A 21,115-nucleotide genomic window follows, 5' to 3' on the forward strand; every position below is an offset into this window, starting at 1 on the left:
GGGGAGGATGGGGAGGATGATGGGGGAGGGTGCTGGGGGAGGGTGGGGAGGATGATGGGGGGAGGATGATGAGGGGAGGGTGCTGGGGGAGGATGGGAAGGAGGATGGGGAGGATGATGGGGGAGGGTGCTGGGGGAGGATGCTGGGGGAGGATGGGGAGGAGGATGGGGAGGATGATGGGGGAGGGTGCTGGGGGAGGATGCTGGGGGAGGATGGGGAGGAGGATGGGGAGGATGATGGGGGAGGGTGCTGGGGGAGGATGCTGGGGGCCCCAAATCTTCTGCCCTTTCAGTAAACACAGGATGCTACAACCATCAGGCCCTAAGCCTCTGTAGCCAGCCCCTCTCCCTTGCTGTATCCTGAGGGGATTCAGACGCAGGAAACCGGACACTGATCTGAGATAGTTAAGATGCATGTCAAAGGAGTGATTTCAAAGAGACCAGACTTGCATCTTCCCTTACGTAGGAAAACAGGAAAGCCGTTAGTCTCCTGTCGTTCAGCTGCTCAGCCATGTCCTGCTCTTTGCCACCCCACGGGCTGCAGCAGCCCAGGCTCCCCTGTCCTTCACTGTCACCCAGAGTTTGCCTATTCAGGTCCGCTGAGTTGGTGATACCATCTAACCATCTCATCCTTTGTCTCCCCTTCTCCTTTGGCCTTCAGTCTTTCCCAGAATCAGGGGCTTTTCCAGTGAGTCGGCTTGTCATCACTTGGCCAAAGTATTGGCGCTTCAGCTTTATCCTTGCAATAAAGATTCAGTGTTGATCTTTAGGATGAACCGGCTTGATATCTTGGCTGTCTCAGGGACTCTCAAGAGTCTTTCCTAGCACCATAATTCGAAAGCATCAGTTCTTCAGTGCTCAGCCTTTTTATGGTCCAGCGCTCACATCCATACATGACTACCGGAGAAACCATAACTTTGACTGTACAGACCTTTTCAGGAAGTGATGTCTCTGCTTTTTAATACTGTCTAGGTTCATCATTGGAGAAGGCAATGGCACCCCACTCCAGTACTCTTGCCTGGAAAATCCCATGGATGGAGGAGCCTGGTGGGCTGCAGTCCAGGGGGTCGCTAAGAGTTGGACACAACTGAGCGACTTCACTTTCACTTTTCACTTTCCTGCATTGGAGAAGGAAATGGCAACCCACTCCGGTGTTCTTGCCTAGAGAATCCCAGGGACGGGGGAGCCTGGTGGGCTGCTGTCTATGGGGTCGCACAGAGTCAGACACGACTGAAGCGACTCAGCAGCAGCAGCAGCAGCAGGTTCATCATAGCTTTCCTTTCAAGCGTCTTTTAGTCTCATGGCTGCAGTCACGGTCCGCAGTGACTTTGGAGCCCAGGAAAATAAAGTCTGTCACTGCTTCCACTTTGTGCCCTTCTATTTGCCATGCTCGTCTGTCCGTGGAATTCTCCAGACAAGAGTACTGGAGTGGGTAGCCATTTCATTCTCCAGGGGGTCTTCCTTACCCACGGATGGAACCTGGGTCTCCTGCACTGTAGGCAGTGTTTACCATTTGAGCCGCCGGGGCCCAGGCTCAGATTTTGGAGCCCAACGAAAGAAAATCTCTCACTGCTTCCACTTTTCCGCCATCTATTTGCCATGAAGTGATGGGACCCGGTGCCATGATCTTACTTTTCTGAATGTTGAGTTTTAAGCCAACTTTTTCACTCTCCTCTTTCACTTTCATCAAGAGGCTCCTCTTTGCTTTCTGCCATTAAAGTGGTATCATCCTCATATCTGAGGGTGTTGATATTTCTCCCAGCAATCTTGATTCCAGCTTGCGCTTCCTCCAGCCCAGCGTTTTACATGATGTACTCTGTACAGAGGAGAAGGCAATGGCCAACAAATGTTGGCAATTTGATCTCTGGTTCCTCTACTTTTTCTAAATCTAGCTTGGACATCTGGAAGTTCTCAGTTCACATACAGCTAAAGCCTTTCTTGAAGGACTTTGAGCATTACCTTGCTGGCATGTGAAATGAGCATAACTATTCAGTAGTTTGAGCATTCTTTGGCATTGCCTTTCTTTGGGATTGGAATGAAAACTGATCTTTTCCAGTCCTGTGGCCACGGCTGTTTTCCAAGTTTGCTGACATATTGAGTGCAGCACTTTAAGAGCATCAACTTTTAGGATTTGAAATAGCTCAGCTGGCACTTCATCAGCTCCACTAGCTTGGATCATAGTGATACTTCCTAAGGCACCTCGACTTCACACTTCAGGGTTTCTGGCTCTAGGTGAGTGACCACAGCATCGTGGTTATCTGGGTCATTCAGACCTTTTCTGTATAATTCTTCCGTGTATTCTTGCCACCTCTTCTTCATCTCCTCTGCTTCCGTTAGGTCCATATTGTTACTGTCCTTTATCGAGCCCATCCTTGCACAAAATGTTCCCTTGGTATCTCTAGTTTTCCTGAAGAGATCTCTAGTCTTTCCCGTTCTACTGTTTTCTTCTATTTCTTTGCGCTGATCACTGAGGAAGGCTTTCTTATCTCTCCTCGCTGTTCTCTGGAACTCTGCATTCAGTTGGGTGTATCCTTCCCTTTCACCCTTGCTTTTTGCTTCTTTTCTCAGCTATTTGTAAGGCCTCCTCAGACAACCCCTTTGCCTTTTCGCATTTCTTTTCCTTTGGGATGGTTTTGGTCAGCACCTCCTGTACAAGGTCACGAACCTCCATCCATAGCTCTTCAGGCACTCTGTCTATCAGAGCTAATCCCTTGAATCTATCTGTCACTTCCACTATGTAATCATAAGGGATTTGATTTAGGTCGTACCTGAGCGGCCTAGTGGTTTTCCCCACTTTCTTCAGTTTAAGTCTGAATGTTGCCATAAGGAGTTGATGATCTGAGCCATGGTCAGCTCCAGGTCTTATTTTTGCTGACTGTATAGAACTTCTCCATCTTCGGCTGCAAAGAATATAATCAATCTGATTTTGGTATCGACCATCTGGTGATGTCCATGTGTACAGTCATCTCTTGTGTTGTTGAAAGAGGGTGTTTCTACAACCTGCGTGTTCTCTTGAAAAAACTCTGCTGGCCTTTGCCCTGCTTCGCTTTGTATTTCAAGGCCAAAGTTGCCTGTTAATCCAGCTATCTCTTGATTTCCCACTTTTGCGGTCCAATCCTCTATGATGAAAAAGGCATCCTCATTAGAAGGTCTTGTAGGTCTTCATAGAACCGTTCACCTTCAGCTTCTTCAGCATTACTGGTTGGGGCATATATTTGAATCACGGTGATGTTGAATGACCTGCCATGGAAATGAACCGAGATCATTCTGTCGTTTTTGAGACTGCACCCAAGTACTGCATTCCAGACTACTGTTGACTATGAGGGCTACTCCGTTTCTTCTAGAGGGCTGCTGCCCACAGTAGTAGATAGAACGGTCATCTGAATTAAATTCACCAATTCTGGTCCATTTTAGTTCACGGATTCCTAAGATGCCATTGCCCTCTCTTGCCATCTCCTGCTTGACCACATCCACCTCGTGGACTTAACATTCCATGCTCCTAGGCAATACTGTTCTTTACAGCACTGGAGATTCACCACGAGACACACCCACGACTGGGCATTGTTTCTGCTTTGGCCCAGCCTCTTCATTAGTAACGGCCCTCCATTCTTCCCTAGTAGCATACTGGACACCTTCCGGCCTGGGGGGCTCATCTTCTGGGGTCATATCTTTTTTTACCTTTTCATACTGTTCGTGGGGTTCTCAAGGCAAGAATCCTGGAGTGGTTTACTATTCCCTCCTCCAGGTAACCACGTTTAGTCAGAACTCTGCACCGTGACCTGTTTGTCTACACGGCCTGGATCATAGAGCTTCTTTGAGTTACACAAGCCCCTTTGCCTTGACAAGGCTGTGATCCATGAAGAAAAAGCACTGAAATCATTAGTTTGAGATGTCTGATTTGTGATTATCAGTAGTCTTTTGTTGTTCAACTACTTTTTCTCTATCTATCCCCCAAGCCAAAACTGGTGTATATCCTGTTGTTGTTGAGTCTCTAAGTTCAGTCTGACTCTTTGCAACCCCATGGACTGTAGCCCTCCAGGATCCTCTATCCATGGGATTTCTGAGGCAAGAATACTGGAGTTGGTTGCCATTTGCTTCTCCAGCTAATCATCCCCACTCAGGGATTGAACCAGCACCTCCCACATTGCAGGTGGATTCTTTCCTGCTGAGCCACCAGGGAAGCCCAAGGCTCCTCTCCTGACCTCTCTGGAACAAGTCCCTCAGAGGTATCTGAAAGGCTGCCTTCCTAGGCTCAGTGAGTCTGCCAAATAAAACATAATTCTCTACTTTTAGGCTGTGCAAATTTTTTTCGGTTGACACTTGCCTCAGGGAATGCTTCCGGAGCACTTGAGTTGGGAGCCTTGAGGACTGCATTGGAGGCGGGGAGGTGCGTTAGGGTATTGGTGTGGTGTGGGGTTAGCTGTGAGTTCTCTCAGAGGTGCCTGGAAGATTCCCGCTGTCACTGGGTTTGGGGTGGAGCAGGGGAGCTGGGCTGAAGACACATGAAGCTGATGGGATCATTAAGGTAGAGCCCAGAGGGCCCAGGGGAGGAGCGGTGGCTGAGAGGGGAGACCGGCCTGGGGCCCAGGGTCTTTTGGCTCCTCCCACTCCAAGTCCCAGCAGCATCTCCCAGGTCAGGCTTGGGTGAGGAGTTAATTGTGGGGCCCCCCCCAACCCAGGATGAAGACTTGTGGTTTTGGAAGTGTAGTCCCCTCTATCTGTGAGCTAGCCAGCCTTAGATTCTGGAGGCTAGGGATGGGCAGGGTTCTCTTTGGTCAGGGGGCTTCCCTGGTGGCTCAGAGGGTCAAGAATCTGCCTAAAATGCAGAAGACCTGGCTTCAATCCCTGCACCGGGAAGATCCCCTGGAGAAGGAAATGGCAACCCACCCCAGTACTCTTGCCTGGGGAATCCATGGACAGAGGAGCCTGTCGGGTTACAGTCCATGGGGTCAGGTCGCAAAGAGTCAGACAGGCCTAGCTTTCTCCCCACCCCCACCCCCACCCCCACGGTCTCCCCGCAGGGGAGATGCAGGAGAGTGGAGGGCTGGTGGAGGGTATTCCTTCAATGACAAAGGTGCGACTTAAAGAAAGCAGTCCAGATCCTGAGGACAGGGAGTCCCCTTGGCGTGGGGCTCAGCCCTTGCTAGGTATGCCAGCCTAGAGGGGGTGCACGCCCCGCACCGACCCTCCCCTGCAGGCTTTAGTTTCCCTTCCCTCGTGGACACCGTGGCGTCAAGGTAAAGGCGGTTTCCTTTGGGATGCGGTCGCCACGGAAAGGTGGCCGTCTTGGACCCAGGTCGGAACCACAGGCGGTCCCACTGCGGCCGCCCCTGGGATGCGTGGCCGGCGGACAGCGGATGAAGGGGCAGCGGCACGCGTGCCCGTGCATGGCTGTGCCCGTGGCGTCCGCCCTATAGACTCGCGGGGCCGCGGGGTCCTGGGCGCAGGCGGTGGAAGGCCGCACGGAAGGGCCGCCGCGCGTCCGCGTGGGTGCAGGTGGCGGGGGCGCACGTGCGCCACCCAAACAAAGGCGGCACCGCGTGACCGCGCTCGTTCTCGCGAGCGGACCCGCCAGGGCAGGCGCGCCCCCGCGGGACCGCCGAGCCGGGGCGCGAGGGGAGAGCCAAGGCCGTGCAAGGGGGAGCGGCTCCTTTAAGGTGAGGCGCGGGGCGTGGCGCGGCGGCGCGGGGCGGGGCGAGCCGGCTCAGGTCTTGGGGCGGGGCGACGCGGGGCGGGGCGTGGCGTGCCGACGTGGGGCGGGGGTTAGGGCGGGCGGCGGCTGCGCAGGCCGGGCCGGGGGCGCGCAGACTCCGCGCAGCGGGACGCGAGCGCGCGACCTGGCGCCGCCGCCGCCGCCGCCGCCGCCGCTGCCGCCGCCGCCTCCGCGCTAGTGGCCCGGACCCGCGGGGCCGCCGCCTCCTCCGGGCTCCCCGGCGCCGCTCGGCTCCCGCGCGGGCGGCAGGTGCAGCGCGGCCGGGCGGCTGGCGAGGGGCGCGCCGAGGCGGCGGGTGGATGAGAGGTGGCCCCGATCTCCGCGCAGGGTAAGCGGCGCGCGCGGCGGACGCCCACTCGCCGGACACGCAGACCCTCTCGGGGACTCGCCGGCCCGAAGCCCGGCAGTGCCCTGCCAGCGCCCGCAGCCAGCGGCCCTCCGAGCCGGGACCCGCGCGGGCGCGCCCTGCATACACGCCCCCGGGTCCCGCGCGGCCTGGGCGCGTGTCACGGCCACCCCCCTCCCGCGCGCGCGGGCTCCGGCGTCTCCCGGTCCGCGTCATGCCCGGCCGGCCGGGGAGAGGAGGACGTCCCGTGGGCGCGGAGCCTGAGATGGGAGGGTGGTCGATGGGGCACAGGCCGCCGGGTCCAGGCTGGGGCGGCGGGTGGGCGCGGTGAATGTCGTCTTAGGAACTCACTCCTGGGGGACACAGGAGAGGTGGGGGGCGACCCCGGCCCGTATGCCCCTGGAAATGACCCCGCCAAAAAGTTGCCCTCCCCGCACCCCTCCATTTGCCCCGTCTCCTTTCCCTTTGTTCCTGACTTTTAGCTGGTGGGGCTTTGCTGGGGCCCAGCCTCCCGGGGAGGTGAGGCGTAGGGCAGCATTCCTCAATCTGGGGCGCCCCCTGCCCCGGGCAGGCCCTGCACCCCTGGGCAGGCTTACCACCAGGTGGGCTGGGGCACCTGTCCGTGCGGGGAGCAGCGCCCAGGCCTGGGCCCTGGACCTGAGGCTTACCCGCTGGAAGCCGAGCCCACCCTGGGGGTGTTGCCAGCTCTACATTTCCGGAGGCGGGGAGGATTTGGTTTGGGCACACCTTTTGCAGTGCCGGGTTCCTTTCTTGCCTTCCTAGTTCTGTGCATCACCACCCCCCACAAAAATGGAGGTGCCTGGGCCCCAGCCTCCATCGCAGCCTGGCCTTAGGGCTTGTCTCAGGCCTGGGCCTGGCGTGGTGAGCTGGGCTGTGCAGCAGTTGAGAGAGAAGTTTGGGGTCTTGTCTGCATGACATCTGCTTGGTGACCTTGGGCAGGAAGGCCTTGAGCCCTCCCTTGCCTCAGTTTCCCCAGCAGTAAGTGGGGAGGGGGCTGACGAGAGCATTAGATGGTGCAGCCCCCACCCCACTTCCAGACTGGACACACCCAGGGCAGAGATCCCAACACCAGGAGAGGCCGCGGTGCCCTTCCCTTCTGGGCAGCTGTTGTTGCCCTGACTCTGCCCGTGTGTCCCAGGCCCATGTGGGGGACACACAGTTCGGCTGGGTGAAAGTGTCCCAGGTGTTTGCCCTTGTTCCTTGCTAGGATGAAACCACAGTCTCACAACAGTTAGCTGGGACCCCTGGGATCAGGGACTGTAAGCCTGCCCCTCCTTTCTACCGCCGCCCCTCTGAAGACTCCCTGCCTGGTCCAGGTCGGGGGCCTGGCCTTGGTGTCACTGCTTCTGCAGCACTGTGCCCACGGGCAGGGGTCTTGACCTGCAGCCTGGGCATTGCTGGACTCATGGAGGCAGGGTGTGCCAGTTTGGTTCTGGGGCCTGGGGAGGTGGGTTCCTCCCTCTCACCCCGCCCTGGGCTGTCTACATGGGTGCCTCCCCTCCTCTGCCCTTCTCTCCGCTGGGCTGCCGTGGCTGATGGGCTGTGGGGTGTGGCCTGGGGATGGGCAGGGCCTGTCCCTGTGCTGTCTGCCCCCCCCACGCTCCGGAGAGGCATTTCCTGGAAGCCTCACAGGGAAGTCTCCGAGTGTGTCCTGTGTGATCCTGGCCGCCCTGAGCCTTGCTCTCCCACTAAGGCAGGCAGGGGCCCTTCGTGAGAGGGGAACCTGGTGGTCTCTCCAAGCTGTTGGCCCGTGAAGCGCTCCTCTCATCTCCAGCCAGAGAGGTCGTCAGGAAGCCGATGGTCGCCAGCTCTGTGTGACCCCTGCTTCCCCTGCCCTCCTGGGCCTCACCCTCGCCAGCCAGAGACGAGGAGCCCTGGGCCTGCTTTTCCTGAATCGCCGTTTCTTGCTCCCTGATGGAATAGAGTAATGGCCGGGGCATGATGAACACACAGTATTATCAGGTTCTAGTGAGAGCGCTGCCTCCAGGGGAGGCCGCAAGCCCGAAGCGCGCTTCCTCTTTGTATCTGCGCATCAGTGTCATCGGAGAAGCGCAGGGCTCCCCTCGATGTTCCCAGGGTCTGACCCGTGCGGGTGGTTCTGAGCACCCGCAGACGGGTGGACGGGGCCACCTGTCTGTCTCCAGTCATCTCTTGGGCAGCAGGGGGCCCCTTCCAGCTCCCCATGCATCTTGGTTTGGGAGTTCCCTCTTGAAGCCGACTGCGCCCGAACTTTGCGCGGGAATGGGGTTCCCCTTGTGGAGCAGTGTGCCCCCAGCCAGGCCCTAATTTCTGGGGGCCACACCCTCTCAGGGACCTGGGCTGATCTCCCTTCTCGCGGGGCTTCTGCTGTTTGAGCCCCTGTGTGTGTCCGGATGGTGGGCTTCTGTGGAGTTGTCGCGCTGGGGCCTCACCGAGCATCTAGGGAGCTCTAGTCCGCAGAGGGCATGCGCCCGCTGGAAAGGAAGACCCCGTGAGGGCTGCGTGACCGGCCTGCCCCCGTTCCTGTGAGGTGGGCGGGGTGCTTATTACAGGTCTGCTCCCCAGCAGGGTTGCAGACAGCCTTGGGGCGTGTAGCAGAGCCTTCCTGTTCTTAAAGAATATAAAAATGAATCGGGGGTAATGAGATGTGGGCTGTGAAGGTGTCGACAAGGAGGAATACAGACGCTCTGGCCCGGGGCGAGCAACTTCTGTTTAAGAGCCCAGACCTGCGGTGTGGCCACTCGGGCGGTGCTCGGAAGGCCTTTGGTCGGGGACTCGAGAACCGGCTTGGGGGCCTTGGGCACCGCAGAGGGTCGAGGTCTGAGTTCTCCTCGGCTTGTGGGTGCTGTGGCAGTGGCAGCACTCCTTGGGTCTTTGTCCTGGGCAGAATCCAGAGAATGCCCTCATACTGGGGGTGACGGTTCAGATGCTGGCTGCAGGGCGAGGAGGAGGCCCGGGTCCCTGACGGGGATGCTCACTTCGTGACTAGGGTGGTGAAGGCCCAGCCAGCCCAGCGGAGGGGTGGCCTGGACATCTGCTCGGGGCTGGCCTCCATCGGAGAAAGGCGATCGGTTCACTTGAGAACTTAGAGGCAGGCCGTCCGACTTCTCTTACAGACAGAGTTGGAGCAAGAAAGGGAGGGCCTCCCTAATTAGAGAAGACCGCATTCTCCGCGCCTCTGGCGTCGGCGTGTGGACTGAACTGAGGGCCGGGCAGCGGCTCGGGACTGTGATTCACCACTGATGACAGTCGCTGTCTCGGGCTCTCGTTAAGACTGGGCTTTGAGTTGTAATCAGGGTTGTGACTATGTTTGAGCCCTGTGATTAAAGTCCCCAGTGGTTACACCAGCAGACAAGAAGTACTGGTCTGTCAAAAAGAAAAAGAGAAATAGAAATCGCTTGGTTCAGCATCAGACGATGTGCGCCGTGTGTCTCGCCCACTGCCCGCGTGGTTCTCATAGCCCAGCTGTCCGCTTCCCGCAGATGCAGAAACAGGTCCGGAGAGGTAGGCGGCTGGTCTCAGCCCCCGATGAGCTAGGTGGCTCAGCCAGGATGGGAACTCAGGTTGTTTGGCTGCAGAGGCTATGCCTTGATGATCAGTGGAATTTCTGGGGGTTTGTGAAAGAAACATAAGGAGTAAGTTTACGGTCACGAGGAGAAGTCTCTGTGCCATCACAGGTGCGCTGTTGGCAAGAGCATCTCTTACCCCAGGCCTGGTCGTGCTCCCTGCACTTTACGTGATTGGTTTTCATAACAGCTGGAGCTTGGGGGCTGTTATTAGCTCCCTCTTACAGATGAGGCAGCCTGGGCACAGGGAGGTTAAGTAACTCCCCTGAGGCCACATGCTGGTGAGTGGCAGAGTTGGGTGTTTGTCCCTAAGCTGAGTACCTTATGCAAGGCGGGGTCAAGTGGGGAAAACGCCCAGTCTGTTGCTGTGTATTCTTGGGCAAGACGCTTGGCCTCTCTGGGCCTCAGGAAACAAAGGTCTAGGTGGAATGCAGAAGGCCGAGGCCCGGAAACTGGCCCTGGCCCGAGCTGGCGGCGTCTGCACCGCCTGCCCCAGGAAGGCCCTGGGTGGGGGCCCCAGCCATTGCACTTCCTCCAGGAGGAGAGTCGTGGTTAAGGAGGGCAGCGCACCCCCTCCCCAGCACTGGCTGGTTTGGGTGGAGCGGCCCTGGTTGTCCCCAGGGAGCTCAGAGCACACCCCAGGAGCGACACCTGACTCCGGTCCTGGGCGGCTCCCTCTGAAGCGGGGAGGCCTTCAGAGAGCCTGGTTCTGTCCCTCGGGAATGGATTTTGTCGGGGGGAGGCATGCCTACCCAGAACCCCCCAGTGCTGCCAGACCCAGTTTGGGAGAACCATGTGTGCCCGTGCCATCAGGGCTGGTGGTCTGGGGGCCCCTGGGGAAACACTCACCCCTCTGTGATCAGGTCCCTGCCTCGGGGGGACATGCCGCTGCCTCCAGCCCTTCCCTGTGGGCGGGGTACGCGGCACACGGAGGCAGGAGCCCACCCCCCCCCCCCCCAGCGTGGAGTACAGGGTGGGCACAGCTGAGCCCAGCCCTGGGCCCGAGAGGCCCAGCCTCCCTCTCCAGCCCTCCGCCCTCCACCTCGGTCAGTGGGTGCTGCCTGCAGGGCTGTTGGCACGGCAGACCCTTGTGTTGGGCACATCTCTGCTCCACCCTGCCTTGCTGGGGAGGCCTTCCCTGGACACCCTGACTACAGAGCCCCCCTTGCTTGCTGCCCCCTCCCTGGCCAGTCATTGTCCTCCTCCTAGAAGACAGGGGCTGGCGTTTCCCGCCTGTCCTGGTCTCAACAGCCAGGGTAGGAGTGAGTGGAGGCGCTCCTTGCAGTGAGCCAAGGCCACGGCCTTGCTCTGCCCTCGGGGGCCCCTCTGCAGCCTGGCCTCCAGGGGCCAGCAGCTTTGGGTCCTGGGGTACTGGCTGTGGGGAGCCCACCTGTGGCTGAGCGAAGCTGGGGGCCTGGCAGTGGGGAGGGGCTGGGCTCTCCGAGGGCAGGGGGCAGGCCTGGACAGTGAGAAGGGTACACTTGACCCAGGTCCAGTTCCCATGCCGCGACATCCACCCATCGCGAGTGCAGCTCACCGACTTCCAGCGGATCCACAGAATTGTGCAGGCGCCACCACAGTCTAATTTTAGAATGTTTTCATCACCCCCTTCAGCAATCACTCATTCCCTCTTTCTCTCCAGCCTCTGACAACCGCTAATCTGCTTTCTGTCTCCACGGATTTGCCTGTCCGGGACCTTTCGTATCTGTGCAATCATAACGCTCTGGGGCCGTTGGACTCTGCTTTCCGTCACTTAGCGGGGTGCGTTTTCATCTGTGTGGCAGCGTGCAGTGGCAGAAGTGTGTGGGGCGCCTCTTGGGAAGTGTGGCCTCTCTTCCCAACCCCAGGTGGCCCTGGGCCCCGTTTTCTCATGAGTCTGGGGCGGCTTTCCTTGCCTCACCAGGCGCCTGGGGTCAGGTCAGTTCGTGGCTGTCTGAGAACTCCGTGCTGGCGCCATGAGCCATTTCACGTGACTCATTTTCAGTGGCCTTCGACGCAGTTAGCTCTCATGTGAGCTGCATGCAAGTCACCGCCTCCAGGCAGCCTTCCTGGCCTTCCCTCGCCCCCGCATTTAGGGCCCTTGTGCCTGTTGTCCTATGTGTGGTCCTCTCTTTACCCGCCTGCCTTCTGAGCTCCTGGAGGGCAGGGGTCCCCCTTTCCATCCCTTCCCTGGCTGGCCTCATTGGAGACAGGGTCTGGGGGTGAAGGGTTACAGATGGTGGGGGGTGGCGTGTTTGTGAAGGCGTGGACCCCACGGGATCTCTGGCTGCCCCGCCGTTTCTTCCCTTGATTACCTTTTGTTAGTGTGTGATCACTTGACTTCGCAGCTCTGCCGTCTGTGTCCTCCAGAGCGGCTCAAGGGCAGGCCCGGGTCTGGCTGTGGGTGTCCTGGGTATGATGGGATAAGTGCTGAGTGAGCCTGCCCTGCCCACCCCGCCCCACACTGAGCTGCTTGCTGGGTGTTTGGTTTTCTTTTCTTTTAATAATCAAGCATGTCTGTTAGAACAGTTTTCGATTTACAGAAACTTTATAAAGATCACAAAGAGGGTGCCCCGTGCCTGTCCCTTCCCACAGTCTCTCTTATTACTACCATCTCAGACCTTAGTGTGGAACGGCGTTATCGTTAATGAACGGACCCGTGTGGATACGTCAAGTGAAGCCTGTCGTTTGTTCAGATTTCCTTAGTTTTCACGCGATGTCCTTTTTTCTTATCCCAGGACCCCACCCGAGACACCGCGTTACATTTAGTTGTCACATCTCGCTCCGATCCTCTGGACTGGGACAGTTTCTTGGACTTCCCTTGTGTTTGATGGCTTGACAGTGGAGTTTTTCAAGCGTGTTTATGTGTTCATTCCTGGCTGCCCTGGGTCCGGGCTGCCGCGCACGGGCTCTTGCTGATGGCGCTGAGTAGGGCCACTCTTCTCTGGGGCCGCGCACGGGCTGTTAGTCGCTGAGCTGCACGTGTGATCCTCTCAGACCCCCTGCGTTAGCGGGCGGATTCTTAACCACTGGGCCAGCAGGGAATTGCAGTCTTGAGGGATATTAGGTTCACTGCAGATCCATCTCCCTTGGAGTTTGGACAGCTGGAAACCCCCCATCAGAATTTAATGTTTTCCTCTGGGTTAGACTAAGGTCCGTCTAGTCAAGGCTATGGTTTTTCCAGTGGTCATGTATGGATGTGAGAGTTGGACTGTGAAGAAGGCTGAGCGCCGAAGAATTGATGCTTTTGAACTGTGGTGTTGGAGAAGACTCTTGAGAGTCCCTTGGACTGCAAGGAGATTCAACCAGTCCCTTCTGAAGGAGATCAGCCCTGGGATTTCTTTGGAAGGAATGATGCTAAAGCTGAAGCTCCAGTACTTTGGTCACCTCATGTGAAGAGTTGACTCATTGGAAGAGAGTCTGATGCTGGGAGGGATTGGGGGCAGGAGAAGGGGATGAGCGAGGATGAGATGGCTGGATGGCATCACAGACTCGATGGACGTGAGTCTGAGTGAACTCCAGGAGTTGGTGATGGACAGGGAGGCCTGGCGTGCTGCGATTCGTGGGGTCGCAGAGAGTTGGACACGACTGAGCGACTGAACTGAACTGAACTGAACTGTGGGTTTTGGGAGGAAGAGCAGAGAGGTGACGAGCCCTCACCCACGCCATCAGGGCGCGTGCCGTCAACGTGACTGGCCCCTGTGATGTTGGCCGCAGTCGCCCGGCTGATGTAGACGGACCCTTTCCCCTGTGTCTGTGCCGTCCTTCCTGAAAGGAAGGGAGAGATTTGAGGGTAGGGTGTCTGTAAGTGATTTGGAGTCTTCTGGACAGGGACTTGCCTCTTCGCCCTCATTTACTCGTTTGCTCAGTCATTTCTAACGTCGGTGTGGGTTCACGCGCACTTATGCCTCGAGTTCCAGTGCGGTCCCACTTTACTTCTTTCGTGGGGCCAGTAGTTCCAGCTCTGGCCGCTGGGATCCCCTCCAGGAGGCTCCTGGGTTTTGTTGATGAGCCTCCGTCAATGTGGGGCGATGTGGGCAGCTCCTTCCTTCCTCCCGGCCCGACGGGTGCTCCCAGCCCTGGAATCGGCCAGTTCTCCTCTCACTGGAGGATGGTTTCAGAAACGCAGGTCCGGGCGCCCGACTTCGCGCTGCCAGGGTGTTGCTGCTCTGGGCCCGTTCAGCTGGCGGAGCAGGGCGGGCACACACCTGCAGCCGCTCCTGTGTGGGGCCGCCCGTGTCCGCACTCAGTGAGCCGTGAGCTCCTGCTGGTGATCGAGTCTGCAGTCTCCCCTTGCTGATGAGTCAGTTTCTTTCCAGCAGCGGGAGACCCGGCTCCCCCGTTCGCAGTCCTGTGGCGTAACCCCTCAGTTCCAGCGTACCCACGGAGCGGGGTCCGCCTTGTCCCGGGCCCTGGGGAGCGGCTTCAAGGGCTGGAGTGCTGTGTGCCCGCAGCTCCCGCTCCCCCGGGTCCTCACTGTCCGGCTCGGAACACTTGCCGCTAGGCGTTCTCTGCGCAGTGCGTGGGCCCTGCAGGGGCTAGTGGGCCTCTGCCTCCCCCAGGAGGGCTGCAGGGAGAGAGAAGGGAGCTGGGGGGCCCCCTGCTGTGCCTGGCCACCACCCCCGCCCCCGCCCTGGCCTGTGAGGACAGGCACAGTTGTAGCATCCCTTTGAAATGTGAACGCAGAGCCAGCTTTGAACACAGCCTGGAGGCCCGGCCTCGGCCGCATGAGGAGAAGGGCTGCCGGCCGAACCCTTTGGAGCTTGACTCAGACACTGGTGGGCCCAGGCACTCGCAGTGGAGCAGGGCCGGGGCTCGGAGGCTGGGTCCCTTTCTGGGAAGGAGAGGACTGGGGGAGTTCTGCTCAGGCACTCTCGGGTCTCACGCTGGCTCCGGCCTGGGGGTGGGGCGTGGCGGCTGGAGGCTGCTGAGCCGACCACGGGCAGGTGGGGCAGTGAGCAGCGGCCGGGTGCCCACCTTTTTAGGGCTGAGCTGGTGGGCAGGGTGCAGGCACCCTGGTCTCGGCCGGGGGTTTGCTGGCTTTGCCCTTCAGAGCAAAGGGGCCTGCCCACGTGGCAGGCTCGGAAGATGCCTGGAGCTGCAGGTGCCCCTCTTGATAATGTGGCGGGGACCATGGACAGGACCCCGGCTGGCCTCTGTGCGTGGTTCAGCGTCTTGGTTCCCGTGCACCACGTGTCGTGGGCCAGGCTGGGTGTGGACGGTGCTGTCTACGTGCGTGGGGAGGCCCTGCTCACACAGTGCTGTCTACACCTGTGGGTCACCATGTCACCCTTCCTGGGAGAGGCGCGAGCTGGCCTGGGTCAGTCTACCTAAGGTCAGCCCCTCTCCAAAGCTCCTGGAGACCCCACTAGTGTGTGGTTACCCCTCTGGCAGGCCTGGGCTCCAGGCCATGCTGGGAGCTGGCCTGTGGGACGCGTGGCCGTCTGTCCCTTCTCTGCCCCCTCAGCTGAGCACCCTGAAGGCGCTCATCCCCCTGCTGTGGGGCTGGGCCCTCACCAAGATGGTGCCACGCATCCCCTGGTCCTGCGAGAGAGCATTGAGGAGGTAGGGGGAGCTGGCCAGGGGCTCAGCAGGCGGGGGCTGCCCTGGGTTGGGGCGCTGCCCAGGAGTGAGCCCCCTGCCCTGTTGGAGGCCACCTGCTGCGGTCCTGTTGACCGGCTCTCCCTGCTCACCGCCCCCCCCCCCACCGCCGCTGGGTGGCCCCCCCCAGCTCCTTGCCGTGCCACCCCTGTCCCTTCTGCTTCCTGGTTCATGTTTGAGGGTCTCCTGGGTCCCCCATAACAGCCATAGGCAGCCGCCAGGGGATACTCAGCTGGACACGTTTCCCCGTCTCCGACTGCGGAGCTCCGGGCTGACTATGGTCATCTGTGGGGTCACAGCTACCGTCGGGATGGGGTCTGTGTGGTGGGCACCATGCCACACCCCTGGGTGGAGCCCAGTCTGAGCACTGACGGCTGAGGGGGAGGGGGGCCATGCCTGGAGGGCTCCTGGGGTGGCAGAGACCAGGAGACGGGTGTCAGCGGTGGCCTCGGGCAAGAGCTTGGCATTTAGAACTCTGATGCAACTTGAGTCGTTGAGAAGACACACTGACCTCCGGTATCATCAGAATCTCCCTCTGAGAAGAACCGAGTTAGGAAACGCCCACGGGGTCACCACAGAGTGCTTACGCTGCTGACGCTGCTGACGGCTGTGCCTTGAGAGGGGAGGAGTCATCTTGCAGGTGCGGGGCCCCCGGGGTGGAGCCCTGGGGGGCACGGGCCGGGTGGGGGCCACTGCCCCTGTCTCTGCAGGCTGAGCCTTGAGGTGTCCCCCTTCCCGATCCCTGGGCGTGCCCCTGGGGTCCTGTGCTGGCCTTGGCATCCAGGGGCTGGTGTTTGCAGCTCTTTTCCTAGTCCGTCCAGAGAGGAAGGTCTGGGGGAGACTGGATGGGAGGTCCCCCTGAGGGCCTGTGCCCGTTGCTGCCTGCAGTGGGGGGGTTCCCCTGCGGCATGCCCCCAGGCCCTGCCCTCCCCATCCTGTTAGGCGAGTACCTTTTGGATCAGGAGGAAAAGCGTCTTGTTTCACCACCACTGTTGGAGGCAGTTGGGAAATGTGTGGACACGTCAGCAACTGAGAGTCGGAGAGGGCTGGAGGGGTGGGTGGCAGCAGGGACCCACGGGTGCTGGACCGGGAGCGGGGTTTAGAGGACTGAGGTTCACCCTGCTCTTCAGCAGACTTGTGGCTTCACCGCCACCAAGCAGGTTTGAGGGAGAGGAAGTGAAACCTGAGTCAGCAGGCAGAGAGCTCTGGGCGGGAGCTGGGGTCATGGGCGGAGCTGCTGGCAAGATGGCCCAGGAGGGCGGGCCAGGCCTCGGGGACCACCCCGTGCCTACTGCTCCTTCCGTGGCAGCCTTCGTGCTGGGGGAACGGTGACCAGTGCTGGTCTGGGGGGCGAGGTGCTGGGCTCGGCCCGAGTATCGCCTGTGAAGCTGGACATCTAGGACTGTGACTCTGGGGCAGGCAGAGCCTGGCACACGTGTCTGTCCCAGTAACCCTCATGGGCTGCCAGCCCCGGGCACCTCCCTGCAGGTGGGAAGGACAGAGCGTGCACAGCCAGGAGCCCACGTGACTGCCCACATCCCCGCCTCCGCCTGGCAGGCGAGGAGCAGAGGCCTCTGGGAAGGCCCCCTGGCAGCGCCTGGAAGGGGAGTCAGGCCTCCTGGGTGCCAAGGTCCATCCACGTTGGCGAGAGACCGGGCCACTGGAGGCAGGAGGAGAGACACGGCTGCTCGCCAGCTGCAGAGAAGCCTCCATGTGATGGTCGGCATCAGGCAGCCGCCTCTGCTGTGCAGGAACTGGCTGTCTTCAGAGGAGTCCGGGGGTGTCGGGGACCCCTCCCCACCAACCCAGAGGGACAGGGCGGGGCCCGGGCTGGCCGGAGGGCAGCAGGCAGGTTGCCTGAGGGTGCCCTGGGCAAGGACCCCCCCTTGGTGGGGCCAGGGGGTGTGTGTGGGTGGCTGCCCTCACCACAAGCCACCTTGTCTCTGCTTGGCGGGTGAGTGAGTGGGGGTCAGAGGGCTCCCGGTGAGGGGATGGCCCCCGCAGCTGGGGAAGCCTCTTCCTCTCGGTTATCTGATTCAGGACTGAACTGCTGCTGTGTCAGAGAGTGGACTGTGTGGTTTTGGGCCCACGTTTACCGGATCTAAACAGGGCCAGGCTGACGTCCCTGGGTAGACCCCTGGGAGGTCTGAGTCCTACCCGCCTTCCGCCCCCCACCAAGGGAGGGGGCAGGCCCGTGGCGTTGATGGGACATTAACCGTGGGCCCCGCGAGGGTCCGTGCCCTTGTCCTGGTGTGCCTGATGCTTGGCCGAGGGCATCAGGGTGTGCTGAGGGGGGGGGCGCCAGCTGGTGCTTGTCCCCCCAGACTCCCCACCTCGCTGACTTGAGTTGACCATCCATCTCCTTTTAAGTTACACGACTGTGTATCTTTGATAATTATCCCCTTAACTTTGTGATTAGAAAAACGAAGTGGGGCTTTCCCTGGTGGTTTAGCGGCTAAGACTTCGGCTTCCAGAGCATGGGGAGTGCGTTCAGTCCCTGCTCCGGGAGCTCGATCCCACACGCCTCAGGTGGCCGAGAAACCGAAACGTAAAAACCAGAGACAATATTGCAACAAACTGAGTAAAGACTTTAAAAATGGTTCATATCAGAAAGAAAACAACAACGAGAAAAGCCGCACCAGTGGTGAGTTGCTGGCGCTGAGTCCTTGGGGTGAGGACGCTGTGCCCAGGCCTCACGCTGACTCGGCTGCTCAGGGCGGGGCCCGGCCGGGTTGGGTCTCTCTCCTGGTCGAGTCACTGTTCGGCTGGGAGCAGACCAGGGGGGCCTGCCGCCTTCTCCACCAGCCGGTTTCCGTCCCGACGGTCTCTGCCTTCCTTGCACATGTGCCAAGTCATTTCTGTCGTGTCTGACTCTCTGTAACCCTGTGGACCATGCCAGGCTCCTCTGTCCATGGGACTCCCAGGCAAGAATACTGGAGTGGGTTGCCATGCACTTTCCCGGGGATCTTCCTGACCCAGGGATTGAACCCACCTCTCTTACGTCTCCTGTGTTGGCAGGTGGGTTCTGTACCACCAGTGCCACCTGGAAGCCCTAGGCTCACATTTCTCAGACCAGCCCCTCCCACTGGCTTTTGCAAACTGTCAGTCCGGTCCTCAGCCAGTCCAGGACATGGCTGGCACCATGGAAGGGTACCGCAGGCCCCTGCCTGTCACTGGGTCTGCACACACAGGCTGACCCTGCTGTGCTGAGTTTAAAACTCCTGGCAATAGAAAGAGCCGATGATGACCTATTTACAAAGTATTTCAGAATCACTTGCATGAATATTTTGTCCTAAATTCTGTGTAATTAGAAGATATGAACCCTACTCTGGGATTATTTTTGTGCGCCAACGTAACCTAAATTAGGATTCTCTCCATGTCAGTTTAGAAAAAAAAATCATTGCAACACAAACATAAAAGAATCGATTTTATCTTCACTGTTTTCAGATGGTTACAGATACTGTTCCTGAGTAACAAGGAGACCTTGCCGCCTGGTTTGTAGACCCTCGTCTTTACCCAGGGGCTTCCTTGGTGGCTAAGAAGGTAAAGAATCTGCCTGCATTGTTGGAGACTTGGGTTTGATCCTTGGATCAGTAAGATCCCCTGGAGAAGGAAATGGCAACTTACTCTAGTACTCTTGCCTGGGAAATCCCACGGGCACAGGAGCCTGGTGGGCTACAGTCCACGGGGTCACAAAGAGTCGGACACGACTCAGTGACTGGCACACGCTTCACCCAGAGCAGAAGTCAGTCTTCTGGAGAGGTTTAAGAAGTCCTCGTGGATTCTGACTTGAGGCTGAATTCTGACAAGCTGCGGCTGGATTTCCACCTGCCAACTCTTTTTTTCCTCTACACACAGCTTTAGCGAAAAGTTTCCCTGCAGGTGGGCCTGCTTGTGAGCGTCCTTAACGCAAGGCCTTCAGACGGACGCGGCAGAGGGGCCGGTGGCTCTGGTCCATCCAGCAGATGGTCCGGGGGCCTCTGGGCTGCCCGGCCGCTGGATGTGGGGGCAGGTTGCAGGATGCGCCGCCCTCCGAGACCGAGTTTCTGGAGCAGCGTGTATGGGCCTCATGGAGACTTCTCAGGGGAGACTTCTGGGCCGGGTCTCCGTTTTTCCTGTCTTTGGACCACAGGTGCACTGAATCGGGGACGTCATAGCCCTTGGGTCACGGTGTGCAGCCTTCTCTGGTCAGGCAGGACCTCTGGTCTGTTCAGTCTGTAGCTTTTAATGTAACAGGCACCCTCGAGTTCACCACCAGAAGCTGGGGCCTTCCGGATCCGCCCCCGTCGTCGCTGGGCCTCAGACCTCCGCTGTGTGCCCCCAGCTCCCTCGTTTCCAGGGGCCGACGCCCGCCCTGTGTGCACCCCCCGGCCTGCGCCACGCAGGCAGTCACCAGGGGAGCAGCTCTCCTGACTCACCGCCCCCCGGGTCATCGAGGGCTCCCTGTGTGAGCACAGAGAACCCCCGGCCTGCAGCACCGCCCGGCACTGCCCGCCCACGGCCAGCGGCCAGGCCGGGTCTCCCTGGTCTCTGGTGTGAGATGTTCCCGCTGCCCTGTCCGTGGGCTCGTCTGGGAAAGGGGTGGCTGTGCTGGGGCCTCGCGGTGGGGAAGGATGAGCCAGCCTCCCAGCGAGGGGCCTGGCCACCCCCCGCCCTTCACGCCGAGCCCAGGTCCCCAGCGGCTGGACTGGAGGGCAGGGCTCTCTGTGGACACGGTCAGGGTTGTGCGTGCGCGGGCCCAGCGCTCCGAGAGGGGCTTGGGGCCCGAGTGGCCGCAGCGTCCCCCATGCCTCCCGAGACCGGCTGCCGGGTGCCCAGCCCAGCTCCCCGTGACGATACCCAGGCTTGCGGTCCTACCTGTTGCGCCGCAGGGGTGGGCCAGGGCTGTGAGCCCGCCCAGGTGCATGTGAGGGAGTGACCGGGGTCCGGGCCGCCTCTCCTGCGGGGTTGCGGGCCGCCTGCCGCAGCAGCTGCATGTTAATCATGGGTGCCTCACCCCTCTCCTGGGGGCCGTGGGGCTGGGCCTCCCGGAGCTCTGGACGGGGGTTGGTGCCAGGGTGCTTGGCAGGGCTTTGTAGGTCTTCCTGTCTTGTGCGCTGAGCCAGTTGGTGGGATTCTGTTCCCTTTCGGAGTTGAGAGGCAAGGCCCCGAAGACGGCCTTGTCTTGTCATCTCAGGGCCTTTCCCGCTGTTGCTGAGGCTTCCTAATGGAGCTGCAGGGTGGCCCAGCCTCCCCAGGAGCGATCAGAAACCCATCCGTCTGGTTAAGCCAGGCATCCACGCCTGCTCTCCCTGAGTCCTGCCCTCCCTGGGGAACCCAGGACCAGACCTTCCAGCCTCTCGGCTGTGGGCTGGGAGGGTTCTGAAGTGGCTTCAGCCGGCGAGCAGGTGCTTTGATGCTGGTGGCCTGGCCAGGTGTGGGCACGGGAGCCCCCTGGGCAGACCAGCCCAGCTGCCCAGGGCCGGCGGATCCCGGCAGGATCGGGAGCCTAGTGCCCACAGGCTGCCCGGGACTCTGTTTCCGTGGCGTGTCCGGTTTTCCTCGAGAGGCGATCGGAGCCCCTGTGGCGCGTGGGTGAGGACATGTGGTAAGCTGTGCTCTGACGCGGGTCTGGGGGAACCCCTGAGTGAGCGCCCTCGGGTTTCTGCCGGGTTTTAATTAGGACGAAAACAAGGGCAGCTGTATTTGCAGGCTACGCTTCTGGGGACAAGTTTATAGCGAGTGGAGGTTTTTATCCGTTTTATCTGCTCTTCTAACTCGCCTTTCAGACGCAGCAGGACGAGGCGTGTTCTGATGAGTATGGTTTTTTAGCGCATTGAGAGTTTGTCAGTGTTTTTGAGGTCAGGCTTTGAAAATGCTAGCGAGCTGTTTGGTTCTCTTCTGCCGCGGTAGGTGGAGCCTGGGAAAGTGG

At 59.8% G+C, this 21,115-nt stretch overlaps 1 protein-coding gene across 6 annotated transcripts in view; it reads left to right on the forward strand.

The window, feature by feature from the left end:
- Positions 1 to 5,743: 5,743 nt before the first annotated feature.
- The window catches only part of GRAMD4 (GRAM domain containing 4), a 63,503-nt gene continuing 48,131 nt past the window's right edge, over positions 5,744 to 21,115 (forward strand). For 2 of the 6 annotated variants that reach the window (XR_011256228.1, XM_069586193.1), the window contains exon 1: positions 5,744 to 6,040. Coding sequence is in view for 2 of the 6 variants with exons in the window: in XM_069586193.1 (XP_069442294.1) it covers positions 6,012 to 6,040 (29 nt within the window). In the remaining 4 variants the exon portion in view is untranslated. Of the gene's footprint in view, positions 6,041 to 16,809; positions 17,053 to 21,115 lie in introns of those variants that run through there. The other 4 variants (XR_011256229.1, XM_069586194.1, XM_069586195.1 and 1 more) reach the window with 3 other exon arrangements.

The sequence above is a fragment of the Ovis canadensis genome, chromosome 3 (genome assembly GCF_042477335.2).
Source record: "Ovis canadensis isolate MfBH-ARS-UI-01 breed Bighorn chromosome 3, ARS-UI_OviCan_v2, whole genome shotgun sequence".
Lineage (NCBI taxonomy): Eukaryota > Metazoa > Chordata > Mammalia > Artiodactyla > Bovidae > Ovis > Ovis canadensis.